The sequence below is a fragment of the Sciurus vulgaris genome (assembly GCF_902686455.1).
Source record: "Sciurus vulgaris genome assembly, chromosome: 10".
Lineage (NCBI taxonomy): Eukaryota > Metazoa > Chordata > Mammalia > Rodentia > Sciuridae > Sciurus > Sciurus vulgaris.
This window is the reverse complement of record NC_136470.1, coordinates 128,383,431-128,405,263: the sequence shown is the minus strand read 5'-3', so window position 1 is coordinate 128,405,263 and position 21,833 is coordinate 128,383,431. Positions and strand designations below refer to the sequence as shown.

General features: G+C 41.5%; 1 protein-coding gene and 1 long non-coding RNA gene across 7 annotated transcripts in view; both read right to left on the bottom strand.

Annotated features, from left to right (window-relative positions):
- Positions 1 to 20,669, bottom strand: part of ATP1B3 (ATPase Na+/K+ transporting subunit beta 3) — a 37,031-nt gene extending 16,362 nt beyond the window's left edge. For 2 of the 6 annotated variants that reach the window (XM_079155958.1, XM_079155961.1), the window contains exons 1-3: positions 20,393 to 20,669; positions 3,071 to 3,155; positions 1,560 to 1,688 (exon numbers count right to left, since the gene is read on the bottom strand). In XM_079155958.1, the coding sequence (XP_079012084.1) occupies positions 1,560 to 1,688; positions 3,071 to 3,155; positions 20,393 to 20,491 (313 nt within the window). In that variant the 5' untranslated portion in view covers positions 20,492 to 20,669. The remainder of the gene's footprint in view (positions 1 to 1,559; positions 1,689 to 3,070; positions 3,156 to 20,392) is intronic. The other 4 variants (XM_079155959.1, XM_079155960.1, XM_079155962.1 and 1 more) reach the window with 4 other exon arrangements.
- On the bottom strand, positions 12,836 to 20,381 carry LOC306670924. The gene is made up of 2 exons (XR_013766538.1): positions 19,153 to 20,381; positions 12,836 to 15,447 (listed from the first exon to the last, which is right to left on the bottom strand). It is a non-coding gene; the product is annotated as an uncharacterized lncRNA (long non-coding RNA).
- Positions 20,670 to 21,833: the final 1,164 nt, after the last annotated feature.

Here is a 21,833-nt window from a genome sequence, read left to right as displayed (position 1 = left end):
AACTTTACGGAGCTCATTTAAAAACACTAAACGCATTTTAATGCTTACACACTGTTCAATAACAGTTTAGTATTTCTAAAGTAGTCTAGGAAGAAAGAAAAGGGCTACAATCGGAGATAAAGAAAAAGTGTGGAGCTAGTCTCATATATGATCCAATAATCTAAGAGTTAAGAGAAATTTATTCAGAACACTTAGACAAATATTAGCTATAAGCAAAGGAAACCGCTAAATTGTTCTAGAAAAAATGGTTGGGGCGCAGGGCATGGTGGCACACACCTGTAATCCCAGGCTGAGGAAGGAGGATCATGAGTTCAAAGCCAGCTTCAAAAAAGCAAAGCACTAAGCAACTCAGTGAGACCCTGTTTCTAAATAAAATACAAAATAGGGCTGAGACGTTGCTCAGTGGTCGGGTGCCCCTGAGTTCAATCCCTGGTACCAAAAAAAAGTTAGGGAAATTGGTCCCGTTTGGCTGCTAATATGCTCAGAAGTCCACGCAGCGAGTGGGGATCCAGATGGGGCTCCTGGACCTTAGCACCAGCACAGCTGGGATAGGGGCTGGCCTGTGCATTGTGGGTGCTTGGCAGGACCCCAGGCCCCTTGCAATTGGACCTCTTTTCTTCAAACAACCAAAAATATCTCCAGACATAACCAACTGGCTCCTGGAGGACAAATGACCACTGGTTAAAAACCAATGCTCCAGTGAGAAGCCCCCACCTGGGCTCCCCCTGCTCCCAGCTATCCAAATCCCACTCCTCCAGGTAGAACCCCTTCTTCCAGTCCCTGTCTCTAACTATTATTTACATTTTTGGGAATTATATTCACTGGAATTCTACACATAATTGTTTCCTACTCTTAAAAGTTGCCAGCACCAGGGTGAGGGTGCTTCCCAGTGGCAGAGCACTTGCCTGGCTGGTGCCAGGTGTCCTGAGCCCCAGCTCCAGCACTCTAGTCAGAAAATACCGTGAGCACTCGGGCCACAGCCAATGACCAGGAGAGCTGGCATTCAAAGGCTATTTCAAAAGAATAACATCAGAATAAAATAGGTGTTTCAGGTACGTTTTTACTAGAGAATCTCTGTCATACGGAGAACTTTTTTCTTAAGACAACAGAGAAGAAACAAATATATAAAAAGTATATTTACTCTCTAATGATATCACCATTTAACCTTTTTTACCACTTTCAAAGTAGCCAATTAGAACCATAAAACATGAATTTTATGAGACTAATGGTCTAGCCCAGGCCAGAGCTGAATAAGCACTTTACATGTAAGTTACTCAAGGTAAAATGACACTGTCACACAACATTCATATATCATGCATAACCGTGACTTCACTAAAATTCTCAACAGTCACTTCTGTTCATTCTTGACAAAGGACTCAAGAGCTATCAGGGAAAAAAATTATCAGAAAATGAATGTGAAGGTCTTTAAATCAGTATGTAAAAAAACAAAAATAAAACTCTTCACATTACCCTATTATCTCCTATCTGCTGCAATATATAAGAGATTTATGGTGAAAATAAACCATTTTTGTTAAAAATTATAACTGCAACATAATTACCTGGACTAGGAATCTGGTCACGATATTTTGGAACCTCATCGTTCAGAGTCTGAAGCATAACCCACATCGTGAATGTGAAGAGTGCAGCCAAGAACCCATAAAAAACTAGGTAGAAGAGCAAGATCAATCCTGCAAAAGAAATTAAAACCTATGAAATGTGAAGACAGACATGTGCACACACATTTGGCCAATTAAAAAAAAAAAAACAAAACCAGTGGTTATTGCGAGGCAAAGAGCCCAAGCACTGCCCAAGCACTGCCATGCACACAGCCAAATACCCTCAGGTTCAGGACGCGGGAGTTTGCCCAAGCAAGGGGGACTTTAGTAGCCAGCACCCCACTCATCCCACGAGCCCTCCTTCCCTCTGTCCTTCCAAATTTAAATAGCTTCTGCCACTCCTATTCTGGTTCAAAGTCAGAACTTTATAATTTGCACATGGGGAGTGTTTCCCAAAATGAACCTTAATGCCCTCTAAAAAGAGAAGAAATTGATTTTAGCTGGGCCAACCCTCCCCTCCAATGTAACCACATGTTTAAGTAACAAGCAGAAAAGAATCAGTAAATCAAACCTGTACTTCACAGACAGTACGTGTATAAATTTGTTTTAAAAACAGTGGACTTAAAGAACAATAACCAGGAAATGGGCAGAGGAGGCAAGATGATGAAGATGGCACTCAACAAGTACAGTTCAGGGAACCCTGGAGGAAGGAAGAGCTCGTGCAAAGTGGAAGGAGGACCAGACCAGAGAAGGCACACCAGCGGAGGGGCCTTCTCACGCCACTGCTGGGCACAGAGCGAGATCTGGCAGACACGTCTCAACGTCAACGGCCTGATCCCTTCCTTCACAATTTGGAAATGCTCAAATATATCCCAAACCAGTACTTTATTTTGGGAACTCCTAAAATCAATAATTTTTCTTATTATGTATACCCAAAATTCCATCATCAGAGGTGATCATCAATTATATCAGAATGTAGGTATGTCACTCATTTACATTTAAATGTTTAAAGATAAGTTGATCCAAGATATTAAACTAGATACAGCAACAGTGAACACTGAACTCTACAGAGCTGAAATTGTGTCAGCTTTAGTTCCCAGTCTTACAATCTATTTTTTTGTTTGCCAGACTATATTCCTCAGAGGGGCTAGAGCAGGGCCTTGAAATGGACCCCACTAGCTCATGAGGATTAACTTTGGAGGGTCTCTAAAATTTCTGTAATGACAGATTTCTGAGTAGATTAATTTTCCCCTATGGGAAAGTGATACCCAACTTTCTTCTGATTCCCAAAAGACCCCATGACTCCAAAACAGATTAAGTCAAAAGTTAGATGACTTTCTCAAATGTAGGTCAGGAAACTACTCCTAACCCCCCTTTTTCAAGTGAAGGGCAAAAAACAATTTCATCTTAATTTAGACTAGCATTCCACACACCCCCCCCCCCCCCCCCCAATTACCAGGAGGCCAAGACAGTGAGGGAGAGAACACAAGGAAGAGAGAAGGACAGGATGTCACCTTCAGGCAGCATCACCCCCCACCACACACTGCGATCCTGCTGCAGAATAAGAGGAAGACCCATCTCAAAGGAGTGATCCATCTGCTGCAGAGGGAAATGAAACAGAGACCACAGGCCATTTCAATGAGACACAGGTTAACAGAGCTTCTTTCAGATCCAGGTGACTGTAGGAAACATGGGCGAAATCCTCTGCCTGGCAGAACAGGGTTGACAAACACTGGACACAGTGCATGTAGCTGTGATCCAGAAACACTTCACTTGTCAAACAGGTAGTTTGTCCATGCATGCAGTACAAATTAAACTGGAGGAATTTGAAACAAAATTGCTAACAAAGAGTTTGATTATTTAGCAGTGTTTTTAAGTCATCTCAAAATTTTCTTAAACCACTTTCAAACTTTTAATTTTAAATTTACAGGAAAAATTATGTAAAAGAAATTCATAAGTTACAAAATAACTAAATATAAAGCAGACACAAATAAGCTGTATCCAAATCTGTTTTCCCAAGAATCATTATAGGATGAAAAACATGACTTTTAAAGCTTCCTAAAATGAGTTATATTCATAAAACATACACAAGTCAACAACAGCCACGTCAAAATCTGATGCCATACACTAGTGTCCACCAGTAGTTACTTTAAGCATTAGTTGCCTTAAGCCAGTTCTCCCTATTTGACTGAAAAGATTCATAAACCTAATACTTAAAAATTAGAACTAACCTCCCATAAATAAATGAAAGACCATTCATAAGCATAGTGATACTCTGTCAACTTAAACTCCTCCTCTTCCCTATGAAGAGAAAAATATACCAGCAAATAAAAAAAAAAAAGTTGCAAATGGCTGTTCTGAACCTCAGGACAAACTTGTAGCGGGTGAGCGACTCAGTCGCACGGGCTCCCGTGGGGCTGTGAAGGTAGTGAACATGGGCCTGTTCAGTGGGCCAGCATGTCTGCTCTGGTGCCACTTGAGGTAAGTGGGAAACAGTAAACAGCAGGCACTGTATTATTTACCAACGCTCCCTAGTTTAAAATCCTCCAAACGTCCTTAAGTCATTACCCAACAAAAGAAACAGACAAATTCTGAAGAAACACTAGCAGTTCAAGTAGTCTAAGGTCAACAAGAATCACAACCAAAGATGTCCCCAGTACTGCAGATGAATGCTGTTACCAACATTTTTCTATCATCACACTATCATTTCTAAATGCTACTTCTTCCTTTTCACTTTGAGATCAAGAGTTCACAATAGAAGAACAGTTGTTCAACCACTAAAAATGTCTTCTCTTTCATAAGCACAGACCTCCTCCCTCTCTTCACTGCTGTTCTTGAGAAGCCCTAGTTTTTCCAAGTCCCTTTCTGCTCTCAGGCCAAGGTTTACCCTGTGTCATCCAGGAAAAGGAGAAAAAGGACCTGTCCTGCTATCACCCCACCTGCCTGAACAGTTCGATGTTGGCACTGACCACCATGAAGCCCAGGGCTTGTCCTTCACCACACAGGTGGCCCGGCTGCCAGCCACCAATCTAGGAGGGGCCTCCTGCCCCCTCGGGTTGTATCAGTCACTAGAAAAACAAGAGAATTCAGCAAAGAGCTGGATTTAGGATTCTGATTTCGTTACAAAGGAAACATAGGAGGTGAGGTCTGCAAGATGACAACTCTGTCCTCTCATGAAATCAGGACAAGTCAACCTCCCAGCACAAGTGTCCCAACCTGGTGGCTCCACTGAAGCATCACTGGGCCTGGGGTCTCATTGTGTAGGTGTGATAGACTAACTTGAGGGCTACACAACTGCACTCAATTTCCAGTCCCCTCTCTTGCCCTCCCTGGTGGTCTGGCTGGCTCAAAGACCCAACCCTACTGGGACGTGGTTGTCTTTCTGGGGACCAGCCTCCATCCTGCAGTAAACGAGGGGCCCACCAAGAGTCAACTCCTTAGCAAAACGAAGACACGCCGATTACTCAGGAAATTCTGGTTTTAGAAGTGTGTGTTTTACCTCCCTTCCAGCAGGGTTCCAATTTCTCCACATCCTATCAACACTGCTAAAGGCCGATGATGTTGAACATCTTTTAAGGAACTTATTGGCATTTGCATACCTTTTTTTGAGAAGTGTCTATTCAGACCCTTTGACCATTTTTAAATTGGGTTATTTATTTTTCTATTGTTAAACTCTTTATATATTATAGATGGGAGTCTCTTATCAGATATATAATGGGCAATTGTTTTCTTTTTTCCTTGGGCGTTGGGGATCAAACCCAGGGCCTGACATATGCCAAGCAGGCACTCTGCCAATGAGTTACCCTATGTCCCCATCCCTTTTTAAATTTTTATTTTGAGACAGGGTCTTGCTAACTGGCTGAGGCTGGCCTTGAACTTGAAATCCTCCTGCCTCAGCCTCCCAAGTAGCTGGTAGCTGGGCCACCCAGATCATTTTCTCTTATTTTGTGAGCTGTCTTTTCATTTTCATGATAGTCTCTCTTAAAGTAGAAAAGTTCTTAGTTTTAATGAAGCCCATTTACCTATTTTTTCTTTAAATTCCTTGTGCTTCTGTTGTCACAGCTATTACATCACTAGCTAATCCAACACCAGGGAGACTTGCATTTATATCTACTTCTAAGAATTTTATGGTTTTAACTCTTAACTTCCTAGCTGATCTATTATTTTTGTATGTGGTTTGTGGTAGGGGTCCACCTTCATTGTTTCACATGTGAATACCCAGTTGTAACATCTCTCTTCGTTTAAAAAAATGTATTCTCCATTGAAAGAAAGCATGCTTCACTAATGTACATGTACTACTCTTATAATAAAATATATGTAGATACATAGATGCATGCACACACATTTCATACATTATAATCACTGTAATGTGGAAAAACTAAAAAAAAAAAAAAAAAGATTACTTATCTAAAATTAACCTACCAGTAAGAGAAATACCTAAGCCACTACTTCTACATGGTACCTCACCTGGCCTGCTCTCCCAGGAAGCTCAAGCCGTGTTTTCTTTTATACTTAAGAACTCTCATATTGTGTTATTCTTTGGTGGCAGGTATTTACATGAATAAGATGTTTCATCTCTCCAAAAGCTCACGTGTCACAACTGACAGAGAAACAGAATTATAGACAACAAGTGAAGGTTGGGGGCAGAGGAACTACCTCTAGCAGGGAGAGGACCTCCCAGAAGAAAGTAAGTTGGCTGGGCTGTGGCTGGGGCTCAGTGGCAGAGCGCTCACCTAGCATGCGTGAGGCACTGGGTTCGATCCTCAGCACCACATAAAAATCAATAAATAAAATAAAGATACTGTGTTTATCTACAACCAAAAAAAAAAAAACATTAAAAAAAAAAAAAGAAGGTTGGTTCAACAAAGATGGAAAGCACAGGGAGCTCTGGTGACACGGGGTGAGCAGCTGAAGGACAGCAGGAGCAGCCAGGTGAGAATTCTGCTCCTCCCGCGCCGAGCAACTCGCACAGAAGCAGGAACATGTGTATGAAGCAGGAACAGGGTAACGTCCTGGATGGGCTGGGGCAAGTTGGCAGAGGACCTACACAACGAAACCAGCTCGGGCTACACCGACCCATCCATCACCGAATGCTGCCAGGAGAGGCCAAAGTGAAGGACGATAGAATGAACCAACAGAGAAAAACGACCAAACTCAATACAAAGCAACACCTCAAAAGACTGGGTGACAGGGATGTAATGTAGCTCAGTGGTCAAGGCCTGCTTGGCATGCACGAGGCCCTGGGTTCCATCCTGAGCACGTGGGGAGGGGGATACCAGCAAACAGAACATGGAAAAACAAACAATTAAAATGTAGACTAAAAAGTACAAGGTTCAGATGTCATGTTCTGATTATTAAACCTAATGGATACGCTAAGCTGCAGAGGGGTCGAACAAACACTAACATACAATCAAAGAACTTTCTTGCATCTAGAATATATAAAGAAATTTAATCAAGAAAGAAAAAAAGAAAAAGAATTTTTAAAAATAGGTCAAAGATTTGAATAGAAACTTTACCAAAGATAAAAGCATTGCGAATATAAGTTCATAAAAAGGCGCTCAACATCTTAGTCACCAGAGAAGGGGGCATACAAAAATCACAATGAACTATCACAAACACTTACCAGAATGACCATACCAAGCACCAGCCCATGTACCTTGCTGGTAGGAATGTAAAAACAAAACAAACCCATTTTGGAAAAACCTGACAATCTTTTGAAAAGTTAGCAACACATACCTACCACAGAATGCAGTCAATATCCTAGTTATTTATCCAAGAAAAATGAAGGCATAAGGAGGATACATAAATGTTCAGATACTGTGTATAATCACTACAAACTGCAAACCACCCAAATGCCCATCAACAGATGAATAAATTAATACATAAAATCAAGAATATCCATACAATGGAGTATTGAGTAATAAAAAAGAATGAATTATGACACACATAAAAACATGGATAAATCTAAAAATAATTATGCTAAGTCAGCATCTTCCCCCTAAAGAGTACATATTATATGATTCCACGTATTTCAAATGCTAGAAAATACAAATTAAGGTGTCAAAAAAACCTAGATATTTTTGCCTATAGCTGGAGGTGGGGGGAGACAGATTACAAAGGAGCAAGAAAAGTTTGGGGGGGTGATGGATATGTTTATTATCTTGATTACAGTGATAATTTTATGGGTATAGTATAAGTATGTTCATATTCCTGGGTGTTTGTCAAGATCAAAATAAGTATACTTTATTTTTTTGAGATGGTGTCTATGTTGCCTAAGCTAGTCTTGAATTCCTAGATTCAAGTGATCCTTGCATCTCAGACTCCTGAGGAGGAGACTATAGGTGAGTGTCACATGCCCAATTATGTACATTTTATTATATGCTAATTGAACCTCAGTAAAGCTGTTAAAAATTCACTGAGCTGAAAGATCAAGCCAAAGTATTTTACAGCACTGGGCAGAAAGACAGAAAGGAAATAAATGGAAAGCTGTTCAGACTCGGAGTGGGGGGACATAAACCAGAAGCAGCGACAGACCCAATAGGAATTCCACAAGAAAACGGGGGAGAGAGGATGCTCAAAAAACAAAAAACAGACACATCTTATGTCTAGATTTAAAAGTCTGAAAAATATAGGTCAACATCTTATACCCAAGTACAAATGTTAAAAAAATTTCAGAAAACCCAAAAGTTAAAAAAAAAAAAAAGAGAGAAAATCGTTAAAAGTTTCTAAAAAGATAAAACACGTTTCCTAAGGTCAAGAAATACAACTGACATCAGATATAACACTGGTCAAAATTCAAACATATTCCAATTTGGAGGGAAATGATTGTAAACTAAATGTCAACTAAGAAAACAAGGCATTCATGCAAGAAAACTCAGAAAATGAGCTATCCTCAAATTCTACCTGAATTAGTTATGCAATAGAAAAAACAGAAGAGCAGCAGCAACAAATTGCTAACAACCTAAGCATCCACAAATAAGACAGACAAAATACCATACATAATGAAAAACTATAAACGGCAATTTTAAAAAGAATGAAATAGGTTTCAAAGACCCCAAGAGGGGGCTGGAGATACAGCTCAGTTGGTGGAGTGCTTGCCTTGCATGCACAAGGCCCTGGGTTCAATCCTCAGCACCACCAAACCAAAAAAAAAAAAAAAAAAAAAAAAACCCAAGATGATACACAGCCACATGCTTAGGTGTGAAATACTCAAGAGAGTTGCAGAATTCTATAAATATATTATATATAAAGTCTTGATGGAACAGAAACTTACTAATAAAATTCATACACAGTGGTTACCTCTAAATAAGGGAGGCAAAGGATTATGTTCCAGGACATGGTCAAAGACTTGAGTTTTAGCTACACTGTCTTCATATCCTTTTATTGTTGTTGAAGAAAAACATGGTATTCGCTGAGAAAAAAAAGACCAAATTCATGGAACAAATTCCAGAAAAGTTAATGTAACTGTGTATTTTTCATTTTTAAAAAGTTTTCTTGACAAATCTAAGACAAAGCTGGATGCAGTGGCACTCACCTGTAATCCTAGCTACTACTCAGAAGGCTGAGGTAGGAGGATCACAAATTCCAGGCCAGTATGGACCCTGTTTCAAGATAAAAAATAAAAAGGGCTGGGGATGCAGCTTAGTGGTAGAGCATCCTGCGTCATGATATGAGAGAACAGAATGATGAACAAGGAACTGTAAAGAATATTCAGAAGAAAGATAAACATCCAAGGCATATCGAAATGTCCTTTGACCCATGAGAACATAATGCAAAAGAAAAACAAGCAAAAGACTGCAGGCATTTCAAAGAAATGGAAACTGAGCAAACATAAAAATATGCTTAGTTGTAGATATCAGAGATATTGCAAATTAAAACAGCCAGATACCAGCATCCCATCAAAATGGAAAAAATGTTAAAGAGAGATCATATCTACTATTCAAAAAGTTGAAGGGAAAACAGATACTCTTATCCACTGTTGGTGGGAGTTTAAGTTTGTACAGCTTTTTGGAGTACAATCTACTACTAATAAAAATATATACTATAAACTGGAGATCCCATTTCTCAGTTTATTTACCATAGCAAAAGTTAAATATATATATATATACACACACACACATATATGTGTATATATATTATACACACAGACACAATAGTGTTTAAGAGAAAAATTGGAAATAATGTCCATCAAAAAGAAATATATATGTATAATGGCAAATTCCTGAAATTACAGCTATTCAGCAGGCTGAGGCAGGAGGACTGCAAGTTTGAGACCAGCCTGGACAACATAATGAGACCCTGTCTCAAAATAAAAAATAAAAAGGACACAAGATGTAGCTTAGTGGTAAAGTGCCCCTGCATTCAACTCTCAGTACCATATGAGAAAAAAAGGAAATATCTAAATATACATGTGTGTAAAGTCTCCATACTATGAAATATTATGTAATTATTCAAAGGAATGAGACAAATCAATATATAATGACACAAAAACACAGCCAAGACATATCAAATGGAAAAAAAAAAGTTCCAGAACATGAAATTTTCCTATTACTCATGTAAAATGGGGAAAAATAAAACTACTTATTCCTACATATTCCATATATACCCATTTATAAACATTTATATGAATGCACTGAAAAAGGACTGATGGAAAAACTGATAAACTTATCTGTAGAAGGACTGAGATTGGTAAGACAATCAAAAGAAACATGAATGTGTTCATACATTCTTTCTCAATTAGCAATATTTACAAATGCACAAAAAAGCATCTGAATGAAATGTAACAGTGAACACCCATAGAAGCACCTAGATTCTAGAAACATTTTACTATACTTGGGTCATTTTTTGGATGCATTTCAAGTTGCAGATATCAATATACTTTACCCCCAAAACAGTTCAACATGCATACTAACTAAAATTGAGGAATAAACTTATATTCAGTAAAATAAATACACAAATCTCCAATATATCATTCAATGGGTTTTGACAAATGTATTCATTTATATGATCAAAACCCCTCTTCGAGATACAGAACATTATCACCTGAAATTTCCCTCACACCCCTTCTAGCCAGTACCCACGCCCATCACCCTAGAAGAGACCATCATTCTGAACTTTTTCCAGTACAGGTTAAATGTAGTCTGTTTTACAGTTACACAGAAATGAAATCATCTCTTCAGTAAAGCTTCTTTCCATCAAGACTGTGAGATTCAGACATTGTTCGGCCTACCTTTTCTTTTTACAAGTGAGTAGTATTCCATTATTTAGACATACCGGTTTGTTTATCCATTTTCCTGCTGATGGAAACCTGGGCTGTTTCCAGTTTGGGGCTATTATGAATAAAGCCATTATGAACATTCTTGTGAAGTGTTTCTGAGGACCTGTGTTTTCATTTCTCTTGGATAAACACCTAGGAGTAGAAATGCTTGCTCAGGGAGTAGGTGTATATTTGCTTTTACAAGAATCTGCCAGACTTCTATCTAAAGTAGATACACCATGTATTGCTTAAAAAGCACTAAGCAGTTAACAATGGTTATCCAGGAAAGAAGTTGAGGATGACAGTGAATTTAATGGCTATTCACATCTGTATTTGTAAAACTTCAAACACTGGTGTTATTTCTGTTCCATGATATTAAAATGCTGAAAGTCCACATCCCATTCAGACCAGTTCAGATTTCTTCACTCTATAGTTACTCCAATAGAAGAGTTAAGGCGCTCAACAGGCACTGTGTGGCCAATGAACCTAAGATACTTATCTGGTCCTTTAAAGTCTGCTGCCTCCTTTTTATATGCCTTGTTTGTAATTCTGAAGTGACATTTGAAACTACAACTTTTCTCTTTTATAGAGGAAACCAAGACCAACAGATTTTAAGTGACTTATCTGAACTTAGATGTGGAACTAAATTTTAGGTCTATATTCTGAGCCCTGGTCTGGTCATCATCTTAATATTTTAGTGTACTTCAAAGATGCATCAAGTAAAAATATGTATACCAACAGGCTCACTTTTACTATAGTGTTCTATCTGGAAACTTCAAAATGAATTAAAAATCAAAGGAAACATTTCATGATGATCTGAGTGACAGAATTATGCCTTCCTGTATAACAAACTCCACAAATAAAATGTAACAGTCAAGTCAATCAACCCAATGCTCTCCAGCTTAACCCAAGGACTAGATGAATCACAAGTTGAAAAAAATCCTGCTGAGAACATCTAGTTCTCAATTTATGTATGCCTGTACACACACACACCCACGCACACTGCGATCTAAGATACAAAGATTTGGGAGTGCTGGACATGGCACATGATTATAATCCCAGCACCTGAGAAGGCTGAGACAGGAGGATCGAGTCTTGGCAACCTAGGAAGGCCCTTTCTCAAAATAAAAAATAAGAAGAGCTGAACATGAATGGAGTGAATCTACACTGTGTACAACCATAGAAATGAAGAGTTGTACCCCATTTGTGTACAATGAATCAAAATGCAGTCTGTAAAAATAAAAAAATTAAATTGGGGGGAAAAATCTAAAAAAAAAAGAAGAGCTGGAGGCATAGCTCAGTGGTAATACAGCCCTGGGTTCAATCCTTAGTACTGGGTGTGGGGGGATGTTACAGAAATAAATGGCATTATTTTCACTTATCAGAGAAGACTTACAGCAGAGCTGACATTCAAACCAGGCCTGTGAAGAAACAGAGAAGAATTAATGTGCAGAGAAGGAAGGGAATAAGGTCACTCAGACCCAGGGCATCAGATACACCTATGTGGCTGCCACAGAGGGTGCGTGATGGGGAGGGAGTGAGGTGGGAAACAACAGGTTATAAGGTTGAAACCTTGTCTCCAAGCCAATATAGAAGTCTTAAATGTCACGCTGTCTGGAACTTATTTAAACTTAGAAAAAGCAATGGGGACCCAAACAATTTTGGGGTGTGGGGAGTAGCACGATTAGAGCTTGAGCTTTAATCTCAGAAACGATCTGACAGCAGCAAGGTTACACTGATTCCACCTGATTGCTTGATTTTACACACACACACACACACACACACACACACACACACACACACACACACACTTTTAGTTGTAGGCAGACACAATATCTTTATTTACTTATTTTTCTTGTGGTGCTGAGGATTGAACCCAGTACCTCACACGTGTGAGGTAAGCACTCTACCACTAAGCTACAGCCCTAGTGCTGCTTGGATCTTTGAGATGCATCAGGAGTTAGGAGTTCTCCTTTCCCAGAGTCACCAACACCACGGTTTTTTAAAAAGCAGAAAATAAGTCAGGAAGTCAATTATCTATTTGAATTGAAACAACTTTGAAAAAAGATCTTCATCTTATGTTTTAATTTTGTTTTGTTTTGTTTTTGGTACTGATGATTGAACCCAGGGGCACTTAACTACTGAGTCATGCTCCCAGATTTTATTTGGAGACAGGGTCTCACTGAGTTGCTCAGGGCTTTGTTAGTTGTTTAGGTTGGCTTTGAAATATTTTAAGATTTTTAAGGAAAGAATTTACAAGAAAATGCACTATCAGATCCTGGTAAAGTGGGGACAGGGTTAATGGGAGTGTTACCTAAAGGCCTGATCTGAGACAGGTACTAGGGTCATGAAGCTAGGGGAACAAATAAGCATCCCAAGCATTCTCTGAATATATGCTTTCCCAACATGGGAAAAAGGAGGATGGTGAAAAGATCAGGGAAAATTAATTCTCAAATTAACTGTAGTAAAAGTAATGGGGGTATTGGTCACAGACTGAAGAGATGTTATGGGTACAGAACTGGCACAATTTACCCAGGTTTAGAACCCAAATGACAGAAAGGATGGTGAAGCTATTATTTAAATTGCAAATATAGGAGCAAGACAGAATTTCAGTGGAAGAAAGGGAATGAGCTCTGATTAGCAGGTGACATATATGGTACTGGAGCTGCAGTTAGTGAAGTCACCTAAGCCTCCCTCCCTCACGGTTGGGAGGTATAGAGGAAGCAAACTAAATAATTAGGGGCCAAGAATCTGAGAGAGATGTCAACCAAGAGGCAAAATTTGGAACAGTGTTGGCAAATGTTTCATGAGATGGCCAGGAGAGACGAAAACAAGACCCACGTTAGCACCTGAGAAACAGGTACTCGGGAAACAGAAGCGCAGACAAAGGAGTGGGAAGGAGTGGCTAGAGCAGTAGAGTGGGGAGGCGTACAAGTATACACGGCGTCTCTTTTCATGGGCCACGTACTGCCAACAGACTAAAACCATGACCAGCTAAGAACCTCATGCCTTGGAGGAAGGTCAGCTACCATGGCACCAACGAAATACTAGGAGGAAGTCACAAATAAGCTAGCTCCACAGATGACTTGGTAACAAAGTCTGAACAGGTATGCAGGAGCTATTAAGCTAGAGACGGCTTTTCAGAATGATTAGTAATAGCGCCTGTAGGGGAGAGAAGGACACTATTAAATAAACCCCTATTAAATTTGAGTTTAACTTAAGGGAAAAAAAGTAAAAATAACTTTATAGGGTTCTCATAAAAGCAACAGAAGCTGAAGAAAACAATAAAGGAGCAAGAAGGAGACCCGCATAAAGACCCTGGTTCTGTTACTTTTACCAGATGCACAACCCAGACATGTCTCAAACTCAGCTGAGTCTCCCCTTAGTGAGCGGAGTAGAGTAACTCTCAGCTCCCCATCCCTGCACCCCGAGTGCTGGGGATAGAACCAGAGCTCTTTAACACTCAAACTTCTATGAAAAAGAGCACGATTATACCATGGGACACACTAAGAACATTAAGAACTACATGGAATGGTAGAGAGGTGACAGTTTTTATGTCATGCTAAGGAGCCTTGAGGACAATGGAGATTGACAATGAAGAGGTACCTATGAAACATCCACTGAAGATTTCTGATAGGCAGTTGGTTTCAGTAAAACAAAAAGCAATATGACTACACATGCAGATTTGGGGTCTCAACAGATAATAACCAGACACCAAAACAGGTAACTTTATACAGAAAGTCTGGAAAGTCAGCACAAAGGTTATGAAAAAAACCTAATATGTCAACCTCTAAGCCAAATGCAAAAGGAAACAACTCTCCTTAAACATTAAGTGATAAAGCCAGCTGTCTAAATGTATATTTTAAAACTATATAGTTTTAAAAGACTGTTAAAATGTTAACAGTGATTTAAGATTAGACAGGATTTTACTTCAAAAATCAACATAATGGATACATAATTAGAAAATAATAACAAATTTATCCTTCAAAAGTAAATGTTTTTCTCCTATTTCACTGTCATTGTTAAATGATGGTCCTTAATAATGAAGATAAATTATGGAAAAGTAAAGATAGCAAATTTTAAAAACTCCTTTTAGCAGAACTAGTTTAATTTTATGCATATACATTAAAAGGTCAATTTTTAAAAACTGAATTTTGGGGGTGGGGTGAAGTTTTAATATCAAAGGTACATACTCAGTCTAATTACAATGGTATCTATAACACAACACAACACACAACTTACCCCTCTCCCTCCCTTCCACTACAGGACTACTTCCTGTACAATCCAGGAAGTACTGTCTTGTTCCTGCTGGGTGATGGCTCAGGACACGCCCCACCTTGCTCTGCTGCCACTATACTCACCATCGGCCTGCATTTATAACCTGTGCACAAGGTAAGGCAAGTCCTATTACTTTCCAAACATTGCATATTTTTGTAAAATTTCATTAATGTCACTTTCAAAGGACAAAGAATACCACCTGATAAAACAAGGTGATATAGGGAGAATAAACATATTTGTTTTCTCTACTACAGTTAGATACCCAAGATGGGATGGAGTCTGATCCTCAGAGCAGAGTATTACTGAGGCATGACCCAGACTAGGAGCAGATGACTGAAAAAATGGCACTTCGTGGACCTACAATAAAAGAAGAGGCACATAAACAAAATATAGTTGCTAAGTTTTGGTCTAGAATCCTAATTATACTTGGAAATCAGTCCCTCAAGTTTTAAGTTAATGTTAATCTAAACCATTTATTGAAAAACCTTAATTAAGATAAACTCCAAAGAACCTTCCTACAAGCAGATATCATTAAATGCTATCACCTCATGGCACAATTAAAAAAGAGACGAAGAAAAAGGTCTGCGCTGGAGTCTGAAGGTCCAAGGATCCTATTCTATCACTAACTCTCTGGATGAATTTTGGCAAATCTGTAGCCTCAATTTTCTTATCCCTGTTGTACAGACAAAATACCCCAATGTAAATAAATGTGTTTCTTAGCTGTGGCTCACAAGAAGGCACTGGCAAGACCAATGGCTTTCAAGCTTTTTTGACTGGGAGCCACAGTAAGAAATGCACCTTACATTAAGATTCCTGCATATAAAAAATATGCAAATATTTCAAGAAACAACACTTCCCCTTGGAAAATTATTAGATAATAAACTGATTTTTTTACTATTCTATTTCATAATTTACAAAAGTGTTAACTGCAACACATGGCCCCCTACCTAGTTCAAGTAACACTAGATGATATCTAAACTTCTTTCACTACTTTGACTATGACTGTACTTCATGCACCAAAGTTATTTAACATTTGCAACATCAGCCACTAAGTGCTAAATTTTCTTTGTCCTATGTTGTCATAAATAGCAAAACTTTATTCCTGATGTGTACTAATAAATACACAATACTTCAGCTTGAGAAAACAGTTCTCAGTATATTTCCATCACCCACCCAGTCTGCTTTAGAGGGCTGTTGTGGAAATCAAGGTGACACATGTGCGCATAAGTATTTTGCAACTAATGTAACCAAGTATAATTTATCAGCCAAATATATAAGTACTCAAAACCTGTATATAGTTGTTTTAAATAAGGGAATGTGATGTAACATGCAATATTTTTCACTTTACCCAAAATGCTTACCGCAAAATTGATTTTTCATATGTGCTTTTTAATGTATCTAATGTATTTGAAGGGAAGATCAAAGATTATAAATGAACATATTTATAAAATTGTGGGAATAGAAGACCTTTCTCTATATACCAATGGACCTGGCAACTTTACATGGTTTAAAAAAGAAAAAAAATTTTTTTTCAGAAGGGCCAATGACTGGGGATATAACTCAGTGATGAAACAACTGCTAAGGATGCACTTTAAAAAAAAGATGAGCATAAAGGCAATGCCAGCATTATCAAATTTATAGTTTATCAAATGTCTAATTTAGCATTTTTTGGAAGACCAAATCAGCATTTTTTTAAATGTCAATAAATTATAACATTCTGATAAGAAAAATATAGATAAATGCAAAGTCCTGTCAAAAAAGATTAAAGATTCAGGAAAGCATGACTTTTAAAACTGGAGGACCAGGCACGGTGGCCCATGGCTGTAATCCCAGTGGCTCCAGAGGCTGAGGAAGGAGGAGTGCCAAGTTCAAAGCCAGCCTCAGCAAAAGCGAGGCACTAAGCAACTCAGTGAGACGCTGTCTCTAAATAAAATACAAAATAGGGCTGGGGATGTGGCTCAGTGGTCGAGTGCCCCTGAGTTCAATTCCTGGTACCGCCCCCTGCCAAAAAACAAAACAAAACAAAAACAAACAAACAAAAACGGAAAAAAAACAACTGGGAGAGATGCTAGAGTAGCTCAGTGGAAGAGAAATTGCCTAGCATGTGCAAGGCCCAGAGTTTGATCCCCTGCCCTGAAAATACATACATGAGCCAAAAGACGACTAGAATAAAACACTGATGCAAATGAAAAAGAAAGCTTTCTTCGAAGTTTTTCTGTTTTCATTTTTGGTACCAAGGATTGAAGGGGTGTTTAACCATTGAGCCACATTCCCAGCCCTTTATTTTTTATTTTGAGACAGGGTCTCACAAGCTTGCTTACAGTCTCACTATGTTGCTGAGGCTGGCTTTGAACCTGCACTCATCCTGCCTCAGCCTTCTGAGCCACTGGGATCACAGGCGCGCACCACCACACCCAGCTTCCTTGTAAGTTTTCTGAAGTAATAACAGATAAGAATACCTTCCTTGCTGACGAAAATACAAGACACCACTATATATTCAGTGGGAGTATAAACTGACAGAGGCTTCCAGGAAGGCACTATGACAACATGTATGCAAAATATGAAAGGTACACATGAAAAGCCTACCCCTGCAAACATATCCAAGGACACAAATGTGCAAAAATGAATAGGCCAGGAGGAAATGGAAGGCAGGAGGACCAGCACTACAATAATAAAGAAAAAAAATCACAGCATATCTAACTATGCAATGGGACAGTGATCAGCTAAATTTTTAAAAATTATCAATAAAAACGGTGATATACAACAAGGCACGGTGGTGTACACCTGTCACCCCAACAACTTAGGAAGTTGAGGCAGGAGGATCACAAGTTTCAGGCCAGCCTGGTCAACTCAGCAAGGCCCTAAGAAACTTAATCAGACCCGTTCTCAAAATAAAAAATGAGGACGGCTGGGGATGTAGCTCAATGGTAAAGTAAAGCACCTAGTAACCCCCCAAAAAAGTGATACAGATCTTTAATAACATGGGAAGATGCTCATGTTATATTCAGAAGACTGTACTAATGATCTCTTTTGAATTAAAAAAAAAAAAAAAAAAGAAATGTTATATGCATTTCAGAAAGATATATGACATCAGGATCTGGCTTGTATAATACAGGACCAAGAAGAGAATTAGAAAAAGGCACTTCTTCTGACAGGCAATACCACAGATGCGTAGGTCTTCCAAGTGACCTTGCCTTTGCCTGGCAGATTGAGGACGGATTTCGGTCTCCTCACCACTAGCAAATACATCCTTTGAGGGATGTCTTTGTGCTGGGAATGGATTATGGACCACGTTCACCTTTATGCCATTCTACAGTAGCTTAAAATTACTGTTACAAGCATATTTACTATTTGTTGATAAGAGTAACAAATTTTTGCCAAATGAGATGGTACACACCTGCAATTCCAGCAACTAGAGAGGATGAGGCAGGAGGATCACAAATTCAAGACAATTTGGTCTTGCCTCAAAATAAAAAAGATAAAAAAGGGCTGGTGGGTATACAGGATATAGCTCAGTGGCAGAGCATCTCTGGGTTCAATTCCCAGAACTGCAAAACAAACAAATATCAACTCTGAAAAGAGAGCTTGCCTTAATCCTTCTAAAAGGAATCCCAACTTCACTTGTATGTACTACTACAGCCCTTACACCCTGCCCTATACTTTGAAATTTGTACATGTGTACATGTTATCTATTTAAATGCACATTCCCAATGAAATCTCTATCCCAAGATCATACATTACAAAGGACAAAGGTTAAAGAGCACTATCTGAATTTTTTTTTTTTTTTTTTTTAGAAAAGGTCATTCTAACAAAGTGAAAATACTCAGTGCTAGAAAATAAGGAGCTGAGGTAGAGCGAAAAAACAAAGGTAACCTATAAAAATTAATCTGTCTCCATCACTCAAAATTTCTTCAGGACAAAGTTCATACTCTAGAAAACAATTAAGCTTCGGAAGGGGTCATCATTTTTTTCCCATTTAACTCCAGATGCAAGATTTATTGCATCACATGAGTGTGTTTCCAAACGAAGATAGCAATTTAAATAAAAATCGTGAGTGATTACCATGCAGTTAGGCAAGGCATCTGTAAAATAATACAACCGCTGGACTAGGATTAAAGGAGAACTGGGTTCTTTTCTTGGCTCTGTAGAATATGTAATTTTGCACAGTCAAAATCACAACCTCGCTGGGTCTCAGTTTTCTCATCTCTAAAGTGAAGGTTGGGCTAGAAAACCTCCAAGGCCCCTTTCAGCTTCTGATAGAACTTCAAGTCGCCTTCCTACCCTGGAGGAGGTCACTTCAGTCGGCAGCCAGTTTATTTTCTGAGTCATAGCTCATTTACTGTTTTCATGCTTCTCTTAAAAATGTGCAACAGTTTTCAACTCTGCAACGTAAAGGTCTGTCCAGATCCGCTAGCCAAATATTTTTCAAAAGGGATTTAAAAGGTAAAATAAGTTACTTCAGTGTAAGACCGTCCCCCCCCCCCCGAAAAAAGCACTTGTCCTCTTCACACAGTAATACTTTTACAAACAAAAAGGCACCCTAAAGCAGCGTTTCCCTAGTAGATGGACTAAATTTGTCTTTTAAAACAAAGAGCTCACTCAGAACAAGCTCACATACGACATCACTCACATGTTTTGAAAGCCCAGAAAAAAAAAAAAAGTGCTGCTCAGACAAGATTTACTTTCCTCGCAAAGAGGTAGATGTACAAGAAATCAGCAGTAACTGGAGAGGAGGAGGAACCAAGCCCGTCAGGGGCCCTTTCTCCCTTTCACGTTCGTGCACCGCGTCCGGTGCGATCGGCCGGCCGCCACATGTCCCTGCAGCCCACACACCCTCGCACTCACTCGCGCTCTTCCGACCCGTCGGGGTGGCGGCGTGGACGAGTCACGAGATAGCGGCGGGAGTGGAAATTTCCTCTCTCGGGCTTCCCCGAGCCGCGCGCGCGCCGGGCGCCTCGGCCTGGCCCCGCGGCCGGCGGCTCGGTACAAAGGAGGACCGGCTCGGCCCCGCACGCCCGCGGCCCGGCCCGGCGGGGGTCCGCGGCTTCCGGCGCCGCTCGCGGCGGGAAGCCGGGCCGCACGTGCGCCCCGCTCCGGCAGGCGGAGGAGACGGCGGCGGTCGGGCCGGGGCAGCCGCCGACGCCGCGCCCCGCCGGCAGCCGCTCCGGCCCGGCCGACCCCGCGAGAAATGAATGGGGCCGCGCTCCGCCGCCGCCCAGGCCGGGGACGCCCGAGGGGCCGGGCGGCCGCGGGCCACAGGGCCGCCCGCCCGCCCGCCCGCCGGTCCCGCCCGCCCGCTCACCCCAGCTCTTGGCGGTGCGCCCCAGGAACTCTCTGGTGGTCGGGTTGTAGATGAAGAGCTTCCACTCGGCCAGGCTCTGGTTGAAGGACTTCTTCTCATTCTTCGTCATGGTGGGTGTGCGGACGGCGGGGGGAGCGGCGGCCGCGGGGGTGCAGGCGGCGAGGAGCGCGGAGGCGCGTCCCGGCTCTAGCGGCGCAGCCCGGCGACGGCGGCGGAGGGCGGCACAGCCGAGGACAGCTCCTCCTCACCGGGAGCACTCGAGCCGACTGCGCCGCGCCGGGCCGGGCGGCCGCTCGGGCCGCGGGAGCCTGACGTCTCCGCGCGCCGCAGCCAATCCCCGCGCCGCTCGCCCGCGCCGCCGCCGCCGCCGCCGCCTCCCGCCCGCCCGCGGCTGGGCGCAGCCCGCGGCGGCAGCACGCCCCGCCCCCGGCCCGCCCGGCTGGCGGAGCTCGGCTCCCGCGGCCCCGGCGCGAGGAAGCCGGAGTCCGGCGCAGCAAGCTTCAGAAAGCAGCAGGGCTTAGTGACAAGCACATTCATAACACGCGCAAGGCGGGCGTCCCCGTCCCGCAGCTTCCTCGGGCGGACGGCGGGTGTCCTGGGCGCTCCCAGGTGCCGGGCTCTGGGAGATGCTGCCTGCGGCGGCGCGGGACCCTGAGAGCACGGAAACGACTCCCGCACGCCCGGGCCGTCCTCGCCGAGCAGGGACAGCACCTCCCCGCCGTCCCCGTGCGTTCTCCCTCCGGCTCTGTGACGTCACTGCAGGGTACGGTGCGGCGGGAGCTCCCGAGGCGGCTGTCGTGCGCCGTTGTGCTGCGGCGCCGCGAGTGCCCGCGCTGGGCTCGTTTCCAGGGTTAGCCGGGAGTCGGGGTCAGTGGGGACTTCGTGCTTCGTGTGCCAGTCCTAATGAAACCGAGTGCAGTCGGTTTTTTCCTCCAGAGCTAATTGAATGTCTCAGGGAAACCAATATACATGCTTTCCTGAGGTTCCTTTTACCTAAAAGACCCGCTGCTTTTGCTTGGACCCTCGGGTTTTTAGCCTACAGGAAATCGATATTTGGTTTAGTGTCAAATTCCAAAATAACGTTAGTGGCACTGCTGCTTTTTTACTGTAGTGGACGCTGCCCTAGGGCGGAGCCGAGGGTGTAATCGCGTTTGCTTACGGGAGATGGAGCTGGAGAGTACACTGCTGTAGGGCTGTAACTGCAGGATAAACTTCAAACAGGAGTGGGGCACAAGGTGCGGGGTTTTTGGGAAAAGACCCCTGTTTTATTAAATAAATTCAGAAATGCAACACGAGGTTTGGATTTTTTTTTTTTTTGCACGTAGGGAAACTGTAATTATGACCTTGGGAAAGACAACCAAAGTCCAGTTACTTTCCAAACTAAGAAGATTTGCAGAAGCATTTTGTAGAGTTTGATATCAAATTGGTATTAGAAATAGCA